At 52.9% G+C, this 24,203-nt stretch overlaps 5 protein-coding genes across 5 annotated transcripts; 3 read left to right on the forward strand and 2 right to left on the reverse strand.

The window, feature by feature from the left end:
- Positions 1-2,146: 2,146 nt before the first annotated feature.
- QC763_402830 (uncharacterized protein) lies at positions 2,147-4,093 on the forward strand (the record flags this gene model as incomplete). Its single annotated transcript, XM_062911909.1, has 1 exon — positions 2,147-4,093. One exon carries the CDS (start codon positions 2,147-2,149, stop codon positions 4,091-4,093), a length of 1,947 nt encoding a protein of 648 aa, XP_062765545.1.
- A 4,212-nt stretch (positions 4,094-8,305) lies between these two features.
- Positions 8,306-10,965, reverse strand: RTF1 (RNA polymerase-associated protein rtf1; the record flags this gene model as incomplete). Its single annotated transcript, XM_062911910.1, has 4 exons — positions 8,306-9,366; positions 9,421-9,560; positions 9,615-10,345; positions 10,718-10,965. The coding sequence occupies 4 exons, from the start codon at positions 10,963-10,965 to the stop codon at positions 8,680-8,682; spliced, it is 1,806 nt and encodes a 601-aa protein (XP_062765546.1). The 3' UTR covers positions 8,306-8,679.
- Positions 10,966-11,423: 458 nt separating this feature from the next.
- Positions 11,424-12,152, forward strand: COQ7 (ubiquinone biosynthesis monooxygenase Coq7; the record flags this gene model as incomplete). The annotated part of the gene is made up of 1 exon (XM_062911911.1): positions 11,424-12,152. The coding sequence occupies one exon, from the start codon at positions 11,424-11,426 to the stop codon at positions 12,150-12,152; it is 729 nt and encodes a 242-aa protein (XP_062765547.1).
- Positions 12,153-12,537: 385 nt separating this feature from the next.
- Positions 12,538-18,601, reverse strand: SPO14 (Phospholipase D1; the record flags this gene model as incomplete). The annotated part of the gene is made up of 2 exons (XM_062911912.1): positions 12,603-18,601; positions 12,538-12,544 (listed from the first exon to the last, which is right to left on the reverse strand). Exons 1-2 carry the CDS (start codon positions 18,119-18,121, stop codon positions 12,538-12,540), a joined length of 5,526 nt encoding a protein of 1,841 aa, XP_062765548.1. The 5' UTR covers positions 18,122-18,601.
- Positions 18,602-19,108: 507 nt separating this feature from the next.
- On the forward strand, positions 19,109-22,777 carry TUB4 (gamma-tubulin). The gene is made up of 3 exons (XM_062911913.1): positions 19,109-19,284; positions 19,355-20,463; positions 20,518-22,777. Exons 1-3 carry the CDS (start codon positions 19,236-19,238, stop codon positions 20,749-20,751), a joined length of 1,392 nt encoding a protein of 463 aa, XP_062765549.1. The 5' UTR covers positions 19,109-19,235; the 3' UTR covers positions 20,752-22,777.
- Positions 22,778-24,203: the final 1,426 nt, after the last annotated feature.

Consider the following 24,203-nt stretch of genomic DNA (forward strand, 5'->3'; position numbering starts at 1 on the left):
AATGCGATCTTCTGAATTTGTTCAGAAGAAGAGCCATCTTGACCTATTGTGAATTTATTTAGGAGCCTTCAGTTATGTCTCGATGGTCATCTTATTCTCAGCGAGTGCAAGGTCTCAGGTATACACGACCTTATCATCAGACAACAACAGCAACACAAACAAAAGATATCCGTATCGATATTCTAATGCAGGAAGGAGCAACCAGAAGTATTCAATCGGGGTATTCTTGAAGACCCGAAGAGCTGCCGCATTTCTTATTTTTGGTCGGTCATTTGTTGTCGCAAGACAGAAGGGCGAGGCTATCAGCTGCCAGCTCGACTCCTCTCATATGTGTTAATGCTCTGCACCTGTTGTGAAAGGCTGCATAATTTCGAGTGTCGAGATTGGGTCCTAACAGTTTGCTCCATCCAGTCTCCCTCAAACCCAGCCAGCCTTGCGAGTGACATGTTGCTGGTTGGGGCCCAAGCTCCAGTGTCAGCGGGCCCACACCTGTGTTCCTAGCGTTGATAAGCACACTCCCCAAAACATATGCACATAACGGGTTTGCAGCTCTGGCATAACATATGCAGCTACCCACATCAGCCAACCTTAATGCACGATGAGGGTCGAAACAACTCAGGTTTCGGCCCGGACAACTCCTCTTGAGGCGTCATGCGATGTGTCCACTGATGACATTTTCAAACTTTGCGATACGGAGTGTGCTGGTGGTGTTTTACGGTGCAACTTTGGAGTTGGTATCAGCAAACACGAGGTGGGAGAAATGCATTCATAAAAACAGAGTCGCAATGCCATCGCAAATGACGGAACATGGCAATCTGGGTAATACACATGCCCAGCCAACCGTAATTACAGTACGGATCTCTCTGCCTCCTGAATGGGACCTATCACATCAAGGGATGGCTCGCTATTCATGGATCCGATAACAACTGGCCCCCGAGATGCGTGCGAGAGCTCGCACACCACCTTGTTAGTCGTTTGCGTGGCGCACTGCCCTCCCTCTCCTGCCCCCCGTCTCACGCACTGTGCAGCTCGATGGGCAAGCTTCAAGGCTCCAGACCAGCTTAGCTTTGCGCCGGCTGCTCCCAACGCTCCAGTTTTCGTGGAGAAAGGCATCTGTCAGATGGGGAAGGCTTGTAGCGGTGAAAGAGATGCGAGGGACCACGTCAGAGTGTGCTGTCGTCTCCTAGTCGCCTGTCTACACCGTGTTTTTGTTATCGCCGACCGTTGTGACGTTTCTCGCTGCCATGTCTGCGTCTTCAAGATCTAGGGCTTGGCGTGGTCTCTGTTCGGCACCAGCGCCGCTCTGTTGCGTCTTCCTGGAGCCTTCGCGCTGCTTCCTTCCCCGGCTGTGAAGCTGCACACAGCTCATGCAAGACAAGGCGCCCCGCTCTGCCCCCATGGCGCCGTGTGGTGCCAGCCAATCACATGACACAAACTGAGGAAGGGGGTGGTGGTCCGGGCGTGCGTTTGTGACTAGACCCCTGTCCCCTTGCATCCACTTTTGCCTCTCTGATCCAACTTCTCAAACAATTTCCCCCTTGGGTGCAGCGTCTCCCCTTACAACCCGCGTGACAGCGCCCATCACCCCCCAACTCTCTCCATCATCTCGCAACAACCTCAAGCTTCCCAGCTGAACCACGCAAAAACCTCCTCGAAAAACGCATCGCGACCCAAACCTTGTTGCGTTTTTTATTCGCGCACTCATTTCGCTGCATCTTTTTTTGAACAAAGTCTCTCCTTTCTGCTCCCGACAGACTGTCCGCGACGCTTTAACTAGCTTTCGCGCGCATTGCACCTCGCTGTTGACGAGCACTTTCATTCCAGCCATCGCAAGGCAATCGCGACACTTGCGCAAGCTCCAGAGCGAGGGTGGCGCCAGCATTTTGCCTCTGGTCTGACCCTGTTTCCCGGCCGCTTCTCAGGCCTCGCCCACTGCACACCCCAAGTCAACCCACGGACCACCCTGCAAGCGACCTCGGAGGTTACGTCAGCCTTGCTCCGACGACCAATCACCGTCTCCGGCCCACGCTTCAACCACTTCTGTCTCGGCCGCTGCTGCCTGCCTTGCGACACGCCATCGATAAAGAAGAGTCAAGACGTGCTGGTGCCGCCTTCTCTTTCTCCCCCGTCACTGTCTTTTTGACACATGCAGGCTCTTGTCCAGGAATCGCCCATGTTTCGCTTTTGGTCCAACGACCCAAGGGGAAGCAACAAGACAGTAGAAGATGGTCACCTGCTATCAACGTGTCCCGGTTCCGCTGTGAATGCTCCCGGCGCATCCTCTGAGGAACCTCTCACACCCATCTCACCCAAAAGGCGCCGACCGAGCTTTGTCAATACCACCGCCTGCCCAACAGCCAAGCGCATCAAGACGGAAGAGCATCCCGGTGGTCTGCCGTCGCCCACCTCGGCATGTGCCGATAACGAGGACAAGAACATGCTGCGCGGGTCCAGCAAGAGTTCCGACCTCGAGCGTGCCAAGGATGCGATCCAGTACCAGTTCGGGCTCGAGATCCTCCTCAAGCACGACGAGCTTCGACTCATCGACCAGGAGTTGGCCAAGTGCCAGATTGCGCTCGAGCAACTCCGCCGGTGTCACCTGATTCCCTATCCTGTCCAATGTCCGACTCCCAGCCAGATGCTGGAGATTAGCAGCGGAAAGGGCCCCGTGCTTCAACCAAAAGTCGGTCAACCCGTACCCAAATGGGCGCCGCCTTTTGGTGTTGTCGACGGCCCTTATGCCCGTCATTATGCTAAGTGGCTTATCCCCGATCCCATGTTTGATGGCATTCAGCCCGAGGCCCCCGGCCTTACAGAGACTGGCCGGGCCAGAAATATCACGGCGGAAGGTAGGGCGACGAGGAACAGCATGTCGGATGCGGGCAGCTTTGGCAAGCAACGCCCTGCCCGTGGAAACGCAGGCCAGAGGCTCAATGCCCTATCCAGTGGATACCCTCCGGTCAAAGACAAGCAATCCCCGTGCACTGTCAAGCGTTCTGATGGCCTTACGGTCAAGTTGGTGTGCATCGACTGCCACAGATGGGACTTTTCAAGCACCCAAGGCTTCATCAACCACTGCCGTATTGCTCACAGACGGGATTTCAAGAGCCACGAGGAAGCCGCTGTTCATTGTGGTCACCCTATCGAGGTTGATGACAGCGGAATCATCGTTGCCGATGAGAACAAGGGCTGTGCGCCCACGCCCTCCGTTCCCTCTGGATTGATCCATCCCCTGGCCCGTAAGGAGTCTATTTCTGACCAGCAGGCTTACAAAAACATCCTTGCTCGCATCAACGCTTCGCTGGAGCTTTACCATGCCGGGAAGCTGCCCAATGTTAAGTGCATACCCCGTGCTCGCAAGCCGTCAGGGTCTAATGCCGCCGGGTCGTCCTCTGCTGGTTTCGTTGCTTCTTCCGATGCACCTTATCTGTCCCAGCTGATGCAGAAGAAGAAGTTGAGTGGTAACCTGAAGGATGAGTTGAACGAGGCCAAGGTCAAGATGGATTGGGATATGCTCTCTCCTGGCGAGGACTCTGATATGGATTTGTGTTCTGGATCGGATCGTGCTGCAACACCAAACAAGGTTTCCGGCTCAGTTGCGCGGACGCCTGCTGTTATGCGGATGCCGGCACGCTCTGCTGTGTCTCCCTCCCAGCCACCAGTTGTTCCCCGCCCCGCCAGTAGCAAGAGTCAGGCTTTGGCTGCCGCCGCTGGTGCTGGTGCCGAACTTGATGCCGACTCGCCAGAGACCCCGAGCTATGATGATGAAATGGATGTGGAACTGAGCCCCAACACCATGGCCAGCAACAATGCGCCTTCTTTGGTTAGTGACGATGGAGAATATGACGACTCGGACGATGCTGCTTCCGACAGTAGCGATGCCATGGAGATCGAGTCGGTCTCTGATGTCGCCGAGATCAACCTTGAGGAGGACGTGGATGTCCGTGACAGTGCTCCGCGGCCCATCCAACACTGCCGCAAAATAAACAACACAGACAAACTGAAAAAAGATGAGAACAGGCATGTGACCTTTGTCAGTCCAGGTCCTGTTCCTAAAGCCAACACCAAGGGGATGCGGAAGCAAAAAATGTAGAATTATAATGGGTCACCAACCGCTGGATGGATCTGACCACCGCGGCTAACGCTTCTTTACCGCTCGACTTCCACCTTATACGACACTTTAATGAATTTTTGTTTTGGAGCCCGGGAATGGTTGCCACGGCGCAACCTTCACCATGCTCTCTTGGATTTTTTCTTACGCCAACCTTTACCCCTCCTCCTCAAAAACGAATACAATAAATGAGGGTTCTTCAGCACTTATAGTTTTTTTTAGTATCGACGATGGGAAGACGGTTCTGATTCTATTTTATGTATGAGCGGGCGCATGGGGATGCTTTATTGTTTTTTTATGGCAACTGTGGCGGCTGTGTTTATTTTTGGTTTAGGGGGTTAACGGCGGGCCAAGAAGTACGATATCCGGTGTTCATCTTTGTATCTTTCTTCTTCATCGGACACGGAGGGGAGCGGATCGGGGTGGCAAGTTGTTGTTTTATACTGGCGAGTTTGGCTTTCGAAAGACTTTTCCTCTGCCTGGCGAAAAAAAGACCGAAGAAAAGCTGGGAGGGAAGATGACGAGGTTGGGAAGAGCGGGATAAAACAAAATGGTTAGCTAACCTTGTGGTCAAGACTGGGTTGACTGAGAAAGACAAATGGTTTCTCTTCATTTTTGCTGTGTTGTTCTGTGTGTCGTGCGTGTTGTTTCTGCCCAAGTTAGTGAAGTTTGCAAATGTGTGTTGATGTAGTTCAGTGAGAGATAATCTACTGGTTGCTATGTTATATCGGCAAGCTTTACGAGCATTTCGTGAAGGTAATGTTTCATAGCATAGAACTGCCGGCCAAGTATAGATAGCTTCTAACAACTCATTGTCACCAGTGCCATCACCAAATGTTTACTCTTGCTCCATTCAAAACTACATAAACAAAATAAGTAGGCAGTGCCAGACTGCCTCAACACACTTCCAAACTCGCCCCCGAACTGCTTTTCCGCATAACATATTGCCATCAACCGAGCGCAAGTATCAATCTAGCTAATTGGATGATGAGGAGCAACCTCTGTGGTTTGAGCGGAGTGGTGGTCTGGTGAACATGCCGATGACCGTCAAAGTCCAGATACCCTCGAACCACCATCCACCATAGATGGGTTAGGTGACATCCCCCACCGCTCTAGCTGCTCGCGAACACGATCAAGACCCCGGTCTACCACGGGCACCGGAGACACAATGGATGGGGATGGCCTGTACTGAGCGTGGGGATGTTGGTTGTAGTTTGTTCGAGGATGGAGCAGTCTGTGAAATCCGATGATGGAGATTGGGGAGTGGCATCGCAGGGGAATACTCCTGAGAGCAATAAGGTGTTGTGTTGGAGGGCATATCTATTGGGACGCGAGGGCGATGGTAAGTAAACAGAGTCTGGCGGGGAGAAGGTACTTCATGCTGCTCCGAGTCGGGGATGATGTGTCTTTTCAGTCTTGTATGAAAAAACTGTTCCTGCCCTTTGTGCATGTGATTTTCGACCCTACGGTCCCGGTCCTTCTTTTTCAGTTCCTCTTCTTTGGCATGTTCAGTCCATTCTCTCTCGTTGGCTGCTCGGGCCAGTGCATCTCTTTCTGCCCTTGTGAAAGGAGGTTCAGGTTCTGGCTCCGGGGTTGCGTATTCCTGTTTACGGTATGTCTGCTCTGGCTGTTGGTCGTCCTGTGGGTGGTGTTGTTGTTGTTGCCGTTGCTGTCGCCGTTGCTCTCGTTCTTGCTGTTTCTCTCTTCGTTTGCTCCTGCTCTTCTTGCCGTTGCTCCTGGTCTTGTTGCTCTTGCTTTTGTTGTCCCCGCTGCTGTTGCTGTTGTTGGTCGTACACCCACTTCGATGTCGATGGCATTTCTGTTCTCTGCTGCCGTTGACGCACTTTCTCTCTCAAAGCCCGCTCACTTAGTGGGAGTGGTGTATTTCGAATTCGGTCCCTAAGATGCGCCTTCTTGAACGCGACCTGCTTCTCGTGCAACTGATTTTTTGGAACCGATGCGGCTCTTTCTTCTGCTTCTCTCCGCCGTCGACTTTTTGACCTTCTTCTTCTGCCCATTGATGCTTCTCGGCTACCTCGTGATGTATTACGTCGTCGACTTTGTGTCCTCTCTCGGCTATCTTGAGGGGCTTCTCGTGCCTGATTTTCCCGTCTGATTCGTGAGGTTCCCGTCTTCGTGATGGGTCTCGCCGTTCACTTCTTGACCTGTCCCAACGTGACGGTGGATCTTGCCACGGTTGACGTCTAGGGTCTTGCTGCGGTCGACTTCTCGCTCTTTCTCGTCGTAGGTCTTGTCTGCCATGGATCACCTCGGCCAGTTTTTTGCTTCTTGATCTTGTGCGCTGTGGTGTTCCAAACTCTTCGTGCCGTTGGCCGTCTTGGTCAACCCGTCATTTGCTTCTTGATCTTCTCTGCTGTGGCATTCCGGGTTCTCCAGGTGGTGGCCTCGCCGGTTGGTTCAGGCGTGCATGTTGGTTTTGCTCTCCTGCCCACCCTCTCATCCATTAATGCCAACACTGACAACATTACCTCTTCAAACAGCAAACTGTATGCCCTCAACATTATCTAACACCCCGTCAACGAACCAACCACAGACACCCCAGGCGACACCTGCCACTCCGCCATCCTTCCCCCAAGACCCGTACGTCTCGCAGCTTGCACCGGAACAGGAGCCATCAGCGGCGCTGTGTTGTAGCCGATCTTAGCTCCCGACTCTGAGAACGATAGGTCGTTATAGCGAGCCAGGGGGTCAAGATGTCGTGGTATTAAAACAGGGCGTTCCGAAAAGTCGGATGTGGCAACCCCAGGAACATATGGCGAGGAAGGGGTATGAGGGAGTAAGGGGGGGAAGTCCTGCGCAGCTTACGGAGGTATCCTCTGCCTCCTACAATTCTGCGCGTTGTTCCATTCTTTGGATGTGGGCTTTCCTTTTGGCTTCCTCTGCTGCGAGGAAATTGTCGGGGATTGTGGCTTTTCTGGCTGGGGGGCTGGCTTTGCTGGATAGGCAGGTTGGGGTTTGGAGTTTGGTAGTCGTGGATCGCTTCCTCCTCGTATTCCTCTTCTTGTTGCCAACGCTGTTCTTCCAGGACACGGTGCTTGGACCTTCATCGATGGTGATTGTCAACATGGCTTCGTGATGATGCCGGTCTGCTCGGGCTAGTAATAACCCGACCAAATTGAACGCCTCGTTTCGTAGCACCCCTTTTTTCTGCCTGCTGCTCTCGCCGAACTTCTTCTTCTCGCTCTTTCTCTCGTCATAGCTCTCGCGCTTCATCCTCCCGAAGTTCCCTCTCTCTGTCTTGTCGTTCCCGTTTCTCCCTTTCCCGCCTCCGAGATCTTGCCTCTTGTTGTTTTCGGTCCTCTCCTTCAAATCGTGACAATTGCGCTTCATGCCCAAGCCTTTCTTCCTCCCGTAGTTGACCATCCTTCTCTTTCCACCGTTTATATCCCTCCTCCTCCCGCCACCAAAGTTCCTCCATCTTTCTAGCATCTCCGAGCAATATACCCCCCTAATTCTGCATCTCCTGACTCGGTGGTCCTGACGCCCTCGTGGTCATCTCTCTATCTCATATCAGGTGGTCCCCAGGCCCGTCGCACTCTCTCTTTTAGCTCTTCCAGCTCGCGCTTGTTACGTGGCGTGCACCACTCTCCGCTGTTTGGTGGCGGAAGTTGGCAGGAGTGTCCTCGTGGGTTGACAAAGAATGAAACTTTACCAAACATTCTGTAGGCACTAGCGAGAACAGCTTCTTGCTCTTGAATACATGTTGCTCGGGTGACAAAACGGGCCACGAGATGAATTATGTTGTAGTAGAGAGGTTAATATGCCCGCCGTAAAGGTCAATGAAGAACGGGAATGTTTGGTGTGCTTGACAGGATGTTTCCCGAATGTTGTCTTCATAGTTGAGCGTTCGTCCATGAGGAGACACATTCAGTTTCCAAAGGCACAAAAGGACAGGGAGCACGGGATATATATGCTTGCAAGTCGCCATGGTATTAGATTGTGCCTTCAGGCCAGGTGAGCAAAAACCGCTCTACCAAGGTGCTTCGAGAGGTCAAGTGGCTCAACTGGGTGACAAATTCGAATCTCAGATTTGCATCATTGACGAGAATGGGTTGGAAGAAAGAAAGCTCAGTTCTTGCATCTCAACATTAATGATACGGTACACTCATAGCACACACAAGAGGCAAAGTGGAAACACAACTTACCTGAGATGCAGGATGTGAACTGACACGCCTGTTCATCAAAGTACTAGGGATATATACCTTTTGATGTGGCTCCCCAGTTGTAGCATTGAACTGATTCATATATCTACCTCACATGGACAGACACAGTATTATCTATACATTTGCATGATTTGTCCCGCTACATGCCCAAGGCCTATCTTACTCCCCCCTTTTCTTCTTAGCACTCCTTTGCTTTAGGCCCGTTGCCTCAAATTTGCACACTCATTGCTCCATATGCTACTCCTTGATCATTCTCTAATCGCCAAAACAGCAATGCATAGCCGCTCAGAAATTCGAGCAACCCTGAGAAGGAGAAACACAACGCAAGTACTCCACTCTTCCATCCCACATCAGCTATCCTACAACTCCCCAAGTGAAACCCCCTTAGTCAATCTCAATATCGATACCGAGATCCAGCGCCCCAATGATATCATCATCCATCAACGGCGCATGCACCAGCGGCAACCCGTTCTTGGCCGTAGCCCGCTGCTGCTCCTGCAACTTGGCAATGTGAGGCAAGAGGCCCCCGTTGCTGTTACCATTGGCAGCAGGTGTGTTGTTGCCGCTCTCCTTTTGAGAATCGCCCTCCTGACTAGCCTTATCCGCCGCGGCGACGTTCTTAGGGATGATGGTACGGGACCTCTCCTTGATCTGGGCCTTGCGCACCTCCTCGGCATTGCGGCGACGGTTCTCGGCGTTCAAAAGAGCAAGCTTCTCCTGCTGGGTCAAACCCTTGCCCTCGGGCCTCTTCTTGTCAGCAGAAGTGAGCGACGTTCTAAATGCTAGCTTCGGCGTGCTGAGGTCCTCGAGCTTCTTCTGGAGGCTGTCAACAGCGTCTTCATCACCGCGAGCACGGGCGGCCTCGAGCTGGCGGGTGAGGTTGTCACGCTCAGTGCTGCTGAACTTCTGCATGAGGCTGTTTTGACGCTTGAGCTTCTCGGCAATCTCCTGCTCAGTCCACTTGTGACGGACGAGGCCGTTAATGTCGCTAATCTTGTTGACCAGCTGGGTCTTAGTGGGTACGGAGATGCCCGCCTGCAGGCAAACTTGCTTGTAGCGATTCCACTCGCTCTTAATTGACGGTTAACACTCTCGAACCGCAAACATAATCAGGAAAATACATACCTCGGTGAAGTTTCGGTCTGAGCAGCTGATGAATGGCCACTCTCTTACAGCATCTCCATGGGCAACCTTAACATACAAATCGACGACCATCTGATGCCCAGAGCTGTCAGGCATCGCATAAGGTCTACCGGTGTTGAACCCTGAGTATGGTCAGTCAGACTGTCAGAATACCCTACGTGGGCGAGGTGACATACCCTTAATGATAGCCATACGGTAGACATCTTGGCGAGTAGTCTGATCAGGACCAATATTAATGCGCACAAAGCACCCTGTGATGGCCCGCTCGAAGCCAGGGTAAAAGCAAACCTCGGCGAAGCGGCTGCGGCCAACACGGACACGCTCAACATCGCGAAGATCAGCAGGCAGGATCTCCTTCTCGGGCGTTCTAGACTTTTGTCGAGAGCTTCTGCGCCAGTCGCCCGCATCGCTATCACGGTCGTCGTGGCTGCGGCTTCGGTCTCTGTAGGAAGGAGAGCGTTGCTTGCGGCGATCCATGTCCCGCTCTCTCTGCTCTCTGCGGCTGGTGCGTTCCTCGCGAGCACGACGCAACGTATCCATCTTCTCGCTAATCTCGCCAGCCTTGGTGCGGGCACGGGATGGCTTCCGCAGCTCATCTTCGAGGTCGACGGCGCTCGCCTTGCGCTTCTTGCTGTCCTTCTCCTGGTTGACCTTGAGCTGTCGCAGCATCCTATTCTGTCGAATTCGCTCATTCTCCTCTCGTCGTTCAGCAAGAATCTGTTCTCTCTCGATCTCACGCATGCCCATGATGCGGGCCTTCTCCTCTTGACTCTTGAACAGACCCTCAACGGGGTACTGGATGGCATCGTCATCTCCACCGCGAGCTTGGGTCGGGGCCGCGTCGGAGTCGGAGTCGGAATCGTCCATGGAAGCTGAGCCTTGTGAGCCTGGAGAGGCGGGAGGCGAGCTGCGCGGGGCCATTCTGGTTAGTATTCGTCTGGTGAGCGCCATTGTGGACGATGCATAGGTGATGGTGAGATTTGTGGTGTGAAAGTAAAGCCGAAGAGTGGAAGTGTGAGCAACAGAAGCCTGGGGAGGTTCTGCAAAATAAATTTAAAGTGGGAAAGTAGCAGAGCGGTAGATGGTAAAACAGGTGAGGGAGGGGGAGGGGGAGGGGAAGGTAAGCTGGCAGTGTTGCGACCTGAACTTGGAGGTCGCAAGAGTCGCAAGAGTCGCTCAAGCGACTTTCCAACCCCCTCGAACGTGGGCGACCACTTGGAAGCCCCTTGGAGTCGCAGGTCGCTATCCATACACAACAACACACTAGGGGACAACTCACGCCTCTCCTTCATCCTCCGACTCGTCATCGCTCCTACTACGTCTTCTCGTCTTCTTTGCAGGCGTCCTCTTCACAGCTACACCTCTGGTAGTCGCATCAGTCTTCTTGGAAGATGCAGGGGCTGGTGATGTCGTGCGCGACCTGTCGCCACGGCTTTTGTTTCTTGGCTCATCGTCTTCGGAGTCAGAGTACTCATCTCCTCCGGCAAGCGCAAGGAGCTCATCATCAAGAGACTCGGCGTCAGACATTGTAATTCCTTTCTCTCGAGGATATATCTATCGATCGTTTGGCGGTCGGACTCGATGACGCGATGGGAAGACGCGGTTCGGGAACGAGTGTCAGTTTACGCGAACGTTATCAGTCGCCAGATGGTTCTCGGTGGTGTTTGTGACGGCCGAAGGATGTGACAGTAACAGCAATGAATGCGCAAACAATCGGGGAGCGCAAAGTTGGCTCTTCTGCGACAGGAATTATTCGAGGTTTACTTTTAATCTGTCGAGTGATGTTCCCAAGTCTCCCTCAAAAGTCACAGCAGTTGTCAATTGGCCCGTCGGCTTGGCAGGCAACTGGCAGGGATTGCTCGAGCCGCAGCCGGGAAAGGCTTGGCAACAGTGGGTCCCAAAGCATCATCAGTCCACCACTTTCATCGAAGCTTCCCCTTGGCCCAGTCGTCGAGGTTCACAAGCAACAAACACCACACTTCACCATGGCCTCTCCCAGACGCCTCCTCCGAACAGCCCGCCAACTCACCTCAGCCAAAACCCCCTTACTCACCTCCCAATCCCCCCGCCATGTCTCAACCACACCCTCCCCACCATTACCATCACCATCATCACCACCCCTACCACCCAAAAACCTCAAACCCCTGACAGAATCTCAGCGGGAAATGCTCTCCTCATTCCTCCGCGTCAACCAAGCCGGCGAGCTAGCCGCCACCCTCATCTACACAGCCCAGACGCCCCCCATCCTCGCCCGCGAGCCCCACCTCCGCCCCCTGATGAATCACATGTACGACCAAGAAGCCGACCACCTCCGCGTCTTCAACTCCCTCATCGCCAAACACCGCGTCCGCCCAACAGCCCTCTACCCCCTCTGGTCCGTCCTCGCGACCGGACTAGGCTGGTCCACCGCCGTCATGGGCAAAGAAGCCGCCATGGCCTGCACCGAAGCCGTCGAGACTGAAATCGGGGGCCATTACAATGCGCAGATTCGGGAGCTCCTCAAGATGGTCAGCGAGTGGGAGGCGGAGGGGTATGATGTCGGCGAGGAATTCACCGAGTTGATCAGCACGCTGAGGAGGATACGGGACGAGGAGCTGGAGCATTTGGACCACGCGGTCGAGCATGACGCGCAAAAGGCGGAGCCGCACTGGCTCCTGACCGGAGTCATCAGAGCGGGGTGTAGGGGGGCTATCTGGGTTAGTGAACGGGTGTAAGAGTGTACCATATGTGTGACGGGTTGAATCTGTATATCTTGTACGAGTAAAACAATTGGGAAGGGAGAGAAGACCAGCTTCAGCTGAAGAAAACGTCTTGTACAATAAGAAAGTTGGCTATCAAAATTGGGTTTGGCAACACCCAAAAAAACAAAATAAGAAAAGAAACAGTAAAAGAAGTTTTAAAAAAAAGGTAATAAAAAATCAAGAATGCCCCAATGCACAAACCCGTATACATGCTCCACCAGGCGCCTGCCTCAACCCCCAACGCCAACGCAATGATGCCACACTCCTCCAGGGGGAATCTTCACCATCATAAACACCTCCTTATGATCCCTTCTAACGCTGGACTCCAACAGACCAGCTCTTTCAGCAATATAAACACTCAGTTACTAGAAAAATGGTTAGTCAAAGTAATGATGGGATAAGAGGCAACATAATCCAACTTACTAGATAGCCAACGGAGCCACCTGGTCCACCTGGAACAGCCAGTTGCCATTCGTCTCCTCCACCACAAGCCAATCATACGGGAACTGCACCAAAGCACCTTGCGTCATGTTAAGCAGCTCCTCAGCATCGGCGCGGTTGAGCATATCATCAGTCGGACTGAAGCCCTTCCGGCTACCCCTGGTGGTAGTCCGCCGCCTGGGGCGTCGTTGAGACCCAACTGGCTTCACACTATTGCCGTTGGCATCAGTATTGGCAGCTGACGCAGTGCTGTCGCCCGTCTTGGGGGGCTTCTCCTGGTTGGAAAAGGTAGCCCTCCGCTCCCTTGGTTTGATAACATCAAGCTTCTCCGTCTGGGGCAAGTGATCGTGACTTGAATTGGTCGGATGATTACCCGTGTCCAAGGGGTCGACAGACTTCTCTGGGTCGGGGTTCATATCACTCCACGAGTTGTCTTGCCCATAGTCATTTTCTTGCATGCCGCGCTTTTCATCAAGAACGGCATCCTTGTTTGGCTCGTTGTGACTGAGAGCGTCCCTGACAGCATTGCCCAAGGGACTTGCCAGTTTCTCAGCCGTCGCGTAACTGGCAGTAGCAGGACCGGGCGCGCCGATACCAGCTCCACCGCCTCCAGCCTGGGCTGCCGCATGGCTCATGGGAGGCTTCTCGCTCTCTTCGTCGGAGCGGTGAAAGTCCATGCTCTCCTTGAAGCGTTGGTTGTAAGCGTCGAACTCCTTGTACTCAGCCCAGTTGGTTGCTTCCGAGTCTGGCATGCAGCGGAACACGCGTCGGTAAATCCTGGTGTTGTTCTCAGCCACTTTCGACCAGACTTCATCGTAGAAGGCTGGGTTGAGAGGATCGCGCATACAATCCTTGTGGACATCGGCCAGCTTGATATCAATAGGAAGGGTGTGGGCGGGCCCGAAGCTCAACCTTCCGCCAGCGTCAGTGTGAACGGGCGGGCCGCCAATGTCGGTATCGTCCACCATGGGCAGTGTTGGCAACTGGTTTGCCCGTGGCAGTCCAAGTTGCTCCGTGGTCCGCCTGTCAAATGGTGGCATGGGAGGAATACCGTCGTTATCAATCCCTCCTTCGTCACGAGAGGTGACGGCCGAGGGGCGCCGGAGCTGATGAGCTTGCTTGGGACTGTCAATTGTTCCCCTTCCGCCAGACAAAACATCATGAACCAACACTTCTCTATCATTGACAATAACAGAATCACGCCCCTGACGAAGACCTTCCTCCTGAGCGGCCTTCCAATGATCAGCACCGAGACCTTCCACTTCCACCTTGTGCTTGTCAGCCTGTGGAATGTCAATTCGTAGACCGTCGGCAGAGCCCTTGCCCTTGGAGACCCTGGAGGAAGACCGGCCTCTGCCCACCGGCTTCTCCGGATCTGTATCCTGGTGATCACTGGCGTTCTTCCGAGATGGGATATTGAGTGGCTCTGGGCGAGCCGAACTACGGCGTCTTGAGCTCTCGGCCACAGGAGACAGTCCATCGGATTCGTCGCTGTAGATGCGGTCCATCTCGGCCTCGAAAGCCTCTGCTTGGTCGAGATCGGCCTGTCTTTCCTCCTCCAAAATCTCGTCAACGTCCAAGCCCAAATGCTCTCTCATCAACCGAAGACGCAGCGTGTGGGCGAATCTCCCGACCTGATAAGGGCGTCCGGCCATCGTGGACCAAATCATGTCGGTATCGCGGACGATGGCGGCAGCCTCGGAATCGCGGTTGCCCAACATGGAGCGCTCATTGATGTTGGCCGATCCGATCAAAGCCACCCGGTCGTCAACGATGATGCACTTGGCATGGATATACAACATCTCGGTTGTGAGCATGCCGTTGGACATCTTGCCCCACTGCCGGAGACAAAAGAACTGAATGTAGTCCTCAGGGTCAATGCCGGCAGCCTTGAGGCGCCCAAAGATCGAGTGCTCTCCACGACAGATACTGCGGTATTGGCACTGCAGAATGAGACGAACGCTGGTGCCATCTTGTTCGTTCACCTCGTTCTGGAAGCCAGGCATCAGGGGAATCAGGATAACCGCTCGCCAGTCCTCGTCGTTTTCGTGAGCACGAATGATGCGGCGAACCAGGGCATCGCCGATACCATTGACCATCTTGCTATTGAGGGTCTCGGTGCTGGTGATGAAGAACTGATTCTCCATATATACGAAATGGTCCGAGTCTTCGATCATCTTGATATAAGCCAAGTGGATGCTTTGTTCCGTGTCTTCAATGCCTAGAGACCAGGTGGATGCCGAGCGAAGGATTTGCACCTCACAAGTGCCATTCAAGCCAACTGCCTCAAGCTCCTCCGGGTTGCAATCCGGCGGAGGCAGCAGGAACGGCGTAGGTCTGGTGGGCTTGCGTCCGCGACGGACGTAGTTCCACCTCTGAACAAAGTGACGAGTGAGATCGCGAGCTGGCTGGCCTACTACTTGCATGGCAATATCGTGCCATGGCATGCGTGGGATTCTGGAGCGATCATACATCTCCTCGTAAGGCTCGTTGAGGCGGAAGAAGTCGCGAACACGGGGGTTAGAATAGTCCTTTCCGGGGAAGAGTTGAACATGCTCGGCATCCCTGGGCTGTCCCTCTTGAGGCTCGAAACCAGTAGGTTTGTCGTCCACCACAGGATGTTGCGGGCAATCCCAACGACCAAAGCAGAGATCGATGCCACCGACAAAGGCGATATCATGATCGACAATAACGATCTTTTCGTGATGAGCAAAGAAGAACTGGTTCTTTTTAAACTGATGTGGCGAGCGCTGGACAAAAATGTTCGGGTGCAAGTTAAGCAAGGAAAATTTGGTATACTCGGAATCAATAGGGATAGCGGCTTCCACATTGCGGTAGACAATCACAAAGACCTTGACACCTTCGGCAGCCTTTCGCTGCAGCAGACGATCAAGTCGCCACTTTTGGCTGATACAAGCGGGACGTCTCATGTACAACTCGGGACTCAGCCACCAGTCGTGAATGTAGATGACATCCTTTGCCATGCTGATGGCACGCGAGACGTTCCACATGTAGTCTCGGCCGTCCACAAGCCATTGGGCATAGGCCCCAGTGCGAACAGGGGCAAAGCTGCCAAACCGATTGTGCAGGTGCCATGGCGTGTTCTTCAGCATCTCCACGATGGACTCCTCAAATTGCTGAATGAGGTGCTGATTCGGGGAGAACAACTTGACCTTTCGCTCCGAGGTAAGGATCTTGAGAGTATGGTGCTTGGCCACAGGGCGGGGAGCCGTCAAGTCGAGATTTTCAACATCATCCTCTCTATTTTTGTCCTTGCCGGTAAGCTCCTTGCCCTTGGTGTTCTTCGATATGAGCTTGAACTTGGGATCAACGAGGTAGACGTCGTAGATATTCATGTTCTCCGGGGACTCAACGCAGACGATATAACTTTGACGCACAAGGAACCATTTCCGACTGTGTCTAGCAATCACCTTTCCTGGCGTCAAAACCCGTCGAAAGTCGAGTCCCTTGGAGGACTGAATGTGCAGGTAGCATTCTTTCCCGTGATAGCTGCCTTCTGCAGCAAGGCGCACACCAAGGGCAGAGAGTTCGAGGAAGCGGCAGAGACGGTTGCTATCCGCGCGGAACATGAGCCAGCGAATCATGTCTTGAAGATACTTTTCCAGCGTCCTCTGTTGCCGCTCAACGTAGCGTCTCTTGGCCACACTGGGGTCCAAAGCACTGGCACCAAGATCGGCCATGGATCCGAGCGCTGAGGTCTTTCGTCGAGCACCCAGGTACGACATGCGTGAGCGCTTTTTCCGAATCGGGGCGTCGATATCGGTCCCTTCCTGAACAGTCGCTTCGCCTGCTGTTAGCTCCCCGGCCGTCTCTTCAGCCCTATCGTTGTTATTAACAAGCAGGTTGGGCGTAAGCTGGCTGTTCGGAGCATCCTCCTCGTCAGACTCATCCAAGCCTCTCACTCCACGAAGGTAGGGAAAGGCAGACAAAGGAAAGCTGGGCTGTTTTGGTCTCGCCCCTTGATGAATGGAAGGCAACTTCTCGTTCCCTAGCGTCAACTTATACTTCCAATGAAGGTTGAGAATGTCCTTGATGGTGCGGTGGATGGTCCACTTCATCTGACTTGGACCACTGCCGTACTCGAGCTCGATTTCAAAGAGCCAATGTCTCTCGCTGTCCTTCTCTTGACTTGGCGTACTACTCTTGACTTTAAGCCTCAACTGCTCGAGCAGCACGGGGATCCTCTTGTTACCATGCTCGTCCCGCTGTATCATGCTTGCCAGCATCAACACAGCGGGGGTAACCGCCCGTAGTTCGGCCATGAGCTCTGCTGATTTGGCAAAGTCAAACTGCTCGTCTGGCTTTTTGCGCAGCAGCTTCAAGGCACCTTTAACTTGTTTCCATTTTTGTGCACTGAACGTACTGGCTCGTTCGGTTCCGAAAAAGGGCCTTCTGGGGCTGATGGCATCCCCATCACTGACACCACCACCGACACCGCCGAGGGCCGAAAATCTTCTGAAATGATGGCCAACCCTCGAACCTCCTGGGCTTTCGGCTTCTTCCCCGTCATCATGACCACCTCTTGAAGACCATGGCGTAACTCTTCTGGGGGCCCGTGCATTAGTCAGGCGGTCACGACCTTCACCCTCAGATACAACGCCATGGTCGTCTACGCCTCCCAACGTTGCACGTCGCAAAAGCCCTCCAAACCTCCCGTACCCAGCGGCAGCAGTATCCTGGCTTCCCACACCAACTTGAGGTGTGTTGGGCGTCGAATATGAGTCCATTCTGGGTCTCCGGATCCGTCTCTTCTTTCGTTGTTTACCCTTCGCAGCTCCGCCAACCGTCTCATCGGCAGTTTCCTCGGCATCTGCATCAACATCACTACCTTCGTCTGCCGCGCGAGGTATTCTTGGTGGATTACGGAGTGCTGTTGGCGAACTTGCGGTGGATGGGAGTTCCGAAGGACCGGCACCAGGTGTCCTCGGGGTATGCGATCCGCCAGTGCCTTTCAAGTCCTTGAGTATGGCAATGAAACCCGAGCCACGGAGCTTTCCAAAGGCTTCGCGGGTGTCCCAAGAACCCTGCCTCGAATGTGCTGTTATCTGGTCTGGCGCGAAGTCATCCTGGGTGAACTGTACGCTTCTTCGGTTTGAATTCGGCAAAGTGAACTCCGATGTGTCCAGTAGGTCGGATGGGCCTGAGGCAGCGGATTTAGGGGGGTTCTCAACATTGAGAGCGGACGGTATGGGCCCATTGCCATAGCCAGCCGCAGGGGAAGATTGTCGGTCATGGACAACCCCCCCATTCAAGTAATCTGTAGGCTCGTTCTCGGCAATGCTCTGCCCACGTAGGGAATTCGGTCTCGTCGCCGGGCGGGTAGCAAAATCGACATGGTCGGACAGCAATGGTGATGAGTGAGTGTGGAGGAGTTTGGCTTGGGGGATGGTGGGCAATTCGTCGAGCGTGCCGGAGGAAAGGGTCGTCTTTGCTTCCTTTCGAGGCGTGCCCGAAGGCTCAAGCCGGGGGGTATCCGTCATGCTTCTTTTTCAAGTTGCAGTCTTTCTGTGGCAAGCAGACAAGCCGGCGGTTCGTGAAGATGATGGGGGCCTCAATAGCGAAGCATGGGTTGGCGGGTTGTTCGCAACGTCTCGGATTCGCGCGGCACGGATTGTTCGAGGGGAACGTGGGCGTAGGGGATGACTTCTTCGCTAGATTAGAGATGGTGTGTCGGTACAGCGGCGCGTGGTGCGCGTCAGTGGCATGCGTCTTGATGCAGGTTGTGGAACTGGAGTGGAAGGTTCAACGTTTCCCGATTCAAGGAACCTGGAAGCTAGAAACCAAGAAAGCAACTAAAATGGCCTACTAGTGTTGGCTGGCTAGTAACAGGAGGACGGTAGGAGGGCAGGAAGCAGGCTGCGATCGATGTGCAGTTTTCAATAGAATAAGGTAAAGATGGGGATGCAACCAAACTTTCAAGTTTCCCGCCAACACCTTCACTTCTTCACCAGGAACATCGCATTCCCACAGCCGCGGGATGGACGTGATGGCACCTGACGTTGGGTGCATCGACAGGGGTGTACAGCGGGAAATAACCTACAATTTACTGACCCCTTCCATCGGGCCCCACGCCTCTGGGCTGCCCCATGTTTCATCATTTCCAGCGACATCATCCAAATCTCGACAGCCTGGAACTCAAGTGCTGGTTGGGATGGCCTGGCACGCAAAATTGGCTCAATTACGGCAGGGTAAGGTATTCATGCAGCTGCAGCATTTTCCAATTCAGATGGCAGCTCCCACTCGCTGAGGTCAGTTAGATCATAGGTCCTACGAAGATACAAGGTATCTCTGGTGTATCTAGTCATAATCATGGAAAACAATATAATGTCACCAAAGCTGTAAAGAAATAGGGACATGAAATTGACATACGTAGCACCTTTGCTTGAAGATGTCGCAGAAGAAACAAAGTGGTACCGAAGCTGCGGCTGACAACCTCGGAGCTGGGCCAGTGTGCGCTAGCAAGGGTGCCCCTCGACATCCAAGAGGCGGGGTCTCAAATTCGCGTCTCAAACGGCTTCAAACGCGTCGGAGCTCCAGAAATCGACATCATCGTTGTATCTTCCCATTAAACATTATCCCGCCGATGCCACCACCATGCCAAGAGAAATAATCACCATTCAGGCAGGCCAGTGCGGCAACAGCAGTCAGTATTTCCATTCTTTATGCCATATCCTGTTCATGTCGTCCCCAGACTAACAGTCCATCTACCACAGTTGGCAGTCAGTTTTGGCAGCAGCTATGCCAGGAGCACGGCATCAGTCAGGACGGCAACCTCGAGGACTTTGCAACCGAGGGCGGCGATCGAAAAGATGTCTTTTATTACCAGAGTGACGATACCCGGTACATCCCAAGAGCTATCCTAATCGATCTGGAGCCACGAGTTATCCACGGCATCCAAACAGGCCCATACAGAAACATATACAACCCTGAGAACTTTTACGTGGGCAAGAATGGTGTAGGGGCCGGAAACAACTGGGGCGATGGGTACCAGACGGGAGAGTTAGTGCACGAGGAGATCATGGAGATGATCGACCGGGAAGCTGACGGCAGTGATTCTCTCGAGGGCTTCATGATGCTGCATTCGATCGCCGGAGGCACAGGCTCAGGCTTGGGTTCCTTCCTACTTGAAAGGTTAAATGACAGATTCCCCAAGAAGATCATCCAGACATACTCCGTATTTCCTGACACGACAAACTCCGGCGACGTGGTGGTACACCCATACAACAGCATGCTCACCATGAGACGCCTCACCCAAAATGCCGATTCAGTGGTTGTCCTCGACAACGGAGCTCTCTCCCACATCGCAGCAGACAGACTTCACATGCAAGAGCCCTCCTTCCAACAAACAAACCAGCTGGTATCGACCGTCATGTCGGCCAGCACCACCACCCTCCGCTACCCAGGTTACATGCACAATGATCTTGTCAGCATCCTCGCATCTCTCATCCCGACCCCACGTTGCCACTTCCTCATGACTTCTTACACACCCTTCACCGGTGATCAAGTCGAGCAGGCCAAGACAGTCCGCAAGACCACCGTTCTGGACGTCATGCGTCGTCTCTTGCAGCCCAAGAACCGCATGGTATCGACCGTGCCTGGCAAAAAGAGTTGCTACATTTCCATCTTGAACGTCATTCAAGGAGAAGTTGACCCGACAGACGTCCACAAGAGTTTGCTGCGTATCCGTGAACGTCGTCTTGCCACTTTCATTCCGTGGGGTCCCGCCAGTATTCAAGTGGCTCTGACCAAGAGAAGCCCATACATCCCCATGGCACACCGTGTCAGCGGTCTAATGTTGGCCAATCACACGAGCATCGCAACTGTAGGTATTCTCCATATGTTGAAACAGATATCTCCGTATCTAACATTATCACAGCTTTTCAAAAGAATTTACCGCCAGTATGATGGCATGAGAAAACGCAATGCCTTCTTGGAGGGCTACAAAAAGACGGCTCCCTTTGCTGACAATCTCAGCGAGTTCGATGAGGCTCGAGAGGTCGTCACAGATCTCATTGCCGAGTACGAGGCCGCCGAAGACGCCAACTATCTCAACCCCGATGTTGGCAACGAGAATCCCCCCTCGGCTGAAGTGGACAAGAGGATGGGTTAATCGAGGTTCTTTTCAAGAGGTGGCGGTTTCCCACAATGTATGAGTGATGGATGGATGGCTATGGTTGTGCAATTTTAGGCGCTCAGGGGCTCCATAGGGACAGGAAGCGAGCATGCATCTGTGTAAGTAACGCTCTTGTTCCTGTTTTGAGATGACTTGAATGAGAGCTACGGATGGAACAATACTATTACATATTCTCACATCTGAAAGACGTCGCCAAATGACCTTCCTGATGTCAGGTCATCATTGTTGCGCTACCTAACACCATGTCACGAGTGACCGTTCGTATGGCTGGCAGACTCTGCGAACGCGGACAATGAGGCCGACACTGAGTGTTTGGCTATTATAAATACCCTTCAGTTCTCGGCTTTTCCTACCAGTGGAATGGCAAGTCAACTCTACCAGCAAATACCAGCGGGCCATGAGTACTCGTCAAGTTGAGTACCGGGAGCACTGGTCCCACGGATATACCCAATCCTATTCTTACGACGACCGCCTTTCCTCGCGATTTCGCACTTACGCTTCCCATCCGCGTCCCACCCATGGTTATCAATCACAGCTCGACATGTACCCTCTGACTGCTGCACCATGCTTCTATCACCAAGCTGTGCTCTTATATCCCATTGGACCGCAGTATCCTTATTACCATTCGCCACCATACAACCCGACCCCTTTGTCTGCTTTTCACTCACCATCAACTAGCTACAACATCCCCTTTCCGCCGAGTCCGCTGTCTAGCTGTTATTCAGCGTCGACAGAAATTTCCGTCCACCCTTTTCGCCGAGTCCCCTTTCTGACTGCCATTCTCACGGCTGACCCTCCCGGGCGGGGCTTACACAGCGGTTGCTGCAAGCACCGCAACCAAACCATGCTTCATCAAGAATAACGTCGCTGAGAAGACAAGCATCCACGAGCTCAAGATGGGGCACATCAACACCAGGCACGGCACCACAACTAGCACACCCCAGAGCACGCCATGCAGTCCCCCTCCTCGGGATGAGCGAAGAGGGCATCGGGAATCATTGAAATTGGTGGTTGAAGAAATCAGCGACGAATTATGTCTCAGAAACCCCGGACGGGAGATATGGCTCGCCTCTAAGCCAACGGAGATCAAGCGTGGGCAGTGTGGATACAATCTTAACGCAGACAACATGCGTCGCGAGCCCAAGCCCACACGAACTCCCCCAAACGCCTGCGTCAAGCACCAAAGGCCATCCACAAAAGGCGATACCAAGAAGAAAACCAGTCCCGCCCCCAGTCTCAAACGTCAGCCCAGCACAGCCAAAGATTATACGAATGAAACCAGTCCCTCCACCGATGCCAAAGGCCAAGCCAGCACAGCCAAAGATCAAATCGAAAAACCTATCTGTTTTTACAGCAACGAGAAGGGCAATTTTCTAGCGAGGTATATCCACTATCTGGAGGGTATACACGGCCGGGTTTTCTTCAGAGTGGTGGAGGATGACGAAACAGCTATGTGGCTGGCAGCTGGTTTTGCGCTTAACAAGTCAGCGCAATGGCAAAGCTGGGAAAACTGAGGGAAATGCCTGTGGAAGAGGTGTTGGGGTACGTTCAACGCATATACCCAGGTGAGGTTGTAGAGTCAAACGGATGTTAAGACTCAGGGTTGAAACGCAGGAGACGAGATAATTTATGTCTCCGGTGTATGGGCTGGCTGTGTATCGGGTGCCGTATCGGGTTGGTGATAATGGGTATTATCAGAGGTACCTATATGGACTCGGTAAGCTCAAATTAGTCAGGTTACTACCATTGAAGGGTAGGTATTAGTGTTGTGGGCTTGTTACTGATACGCTTGTGCTTTTTAATTTCTCGCACAGAACAGGCAAAGATGGATGGAATTTGAAGTCATTGGGGGTCTGTTTGAAGTTTCATAATCGCGGTTGGAGGGCTGACAGTCCGGTACTTGCTGGCAAAGATTGTATATCTGGGATATCGAGCACGTTCATAGATATCGTTTACAGAGATTGCCTAGGTAAAGAATAGAATATGATGCAATCACACCTCAATCTGTTACTCTTTCACGTTTAACAATTGTGACTTGCTAAACAGCCCGGTCAAACTCCCACGCCCCGATAGAATAGTTGATATTGCTGGTTGGTAAAACCTGTAACAATTATCAGCTTACACCTTTTTAAGTAGAATAGACCTGTTAGTTACTCTTTCAGGCGTATTAAATACTTTTCGACGTCTATTTGGTGTCCTTAAAAGCGACTTGACTATTTTCTAAGGCGTAGTTCAGCATCAAAGCCTTTGTTAATTTACGGTACTTTATGTTGGCATTTATTTGTCTAGAACGTGGCTCCCAAGGGTGTCCTGCTCTGAGATGAAGAGCTCCATGGCTGCATGTCTTTGGTGTTGACCAGAGCCTCAAAGGAGTCAATTGCATATCACATGAATACCCGATAACACAGGTACGGAGGGAAGATGCTCAAACTCAAAGAGACATCATCTCATGTATTTCCAGCCTCATTTCTGGTGATTAACAACGTCTCGCCAAGCCTCAAGAGAGTCAAACAACACACGCAGCACTGCCAGCAACTACAGCAGATCTGCTTCCCCGTACCCGGGATATGCTCAACAGCATTGACCTCGTCCTCACAGCTCCAACCCTTATCCGAGATCTGCTCGTCATCATCAGCCATCACCCCTGACTGTTTCCCTTGTTAGTACTTCATACTCGCCCCTCGACTTTGATATCTCACCCGTTTCTCCCTATGCTCAAAGTTCCCCGTCCGTTCCGAGCTCTCCAACTAGCGGACACTTGCCATCAACAGGGTAGATTTACCAGAAGGGTCAGGAGAGACAGAGAAACCCATACAACGATGTGCCTGTGCTGGGTCAACCAGTGCCAAGGAAGCCAACGGAGTCAACATCGCCGCCAACTATAATTGTGACACCTCCCGACAACCAAATCCCACCACAAAGTCATCCTTTGACGGACAACAACCGAGATATGAATGCCATGAATTCCCATTTGAACCGCTTAGCTCGCGATGAAACATTGGCGGATCCTATCGAGAGGTACGGTTCGGCGGTCAGGCACGAAAGGTCAATTTTCAACAGTTCAAATTTGTCTCCAGCTCCAATGCCTGCGTTGGAAGCTAGTACGACCCAAAAGATTGGACATACTGGAAGCCAGATGGACAGATCGTAGAGTTCGGAAAGTCTCTACTTATCTCCTGCCAAGAGAGAAGTCTCTTCCTCCTAACTAGATATACGAGCGACCTCGAAGGAATACAGGGGATTGTTGGGGTTGCAGTGGTGGAGAATGATGTACTGGCATGCCAGCTTCGAACATTGTCAGGTGTTTTTCCCGAGACGGTGAATAGTCTTGAATACAAGCACATGCCCGTCGGAGAGGTTCTCAAAATACGCCAGCCGCACCCACCCAGCAAGATATCTAGGGCCTATTCCAGGTACTCAAATACCAC

Source organism: Podospora pseudopauciseta, chromosome 4 (genome assembly GCF_035222475.1).
Source record: "Podospora pseudopauciseta strain CBS 411.78 chromosome 4, whole genome shotgun sequence".
NCBI lineage: Eukaryota > Fungi > Ascomycota > Sordariomycetes > Sordariales > Podosporaceae > Podospora > Podospora pseudopauciseta.

Excerpts from the sequence above, each read along its gene's own strand:
- TUB4 (XM_062911913.1), top strand. The coding sequence starts at position 19,236 with ATGCCAAGAGAAATAATCACCATTCAGGCAGGCCAGTGCGGCAACAGC. Across the intron at positions 19,285-19,354 it reads AGGCCAGTGCGGCAACAGCA|TTGGCAGTCAGTTTTGGCAG; the intron begins GTCAGTATTTCC and ends CATCTACCACAG. Across the intron at positions 20,464-20,517 it reads ATCACACGAGCATCGCAACT|CTTTTCAAAAGAATTTACCG; the intron begins GTAGGTATTCTC and ends ACATTATCACAG.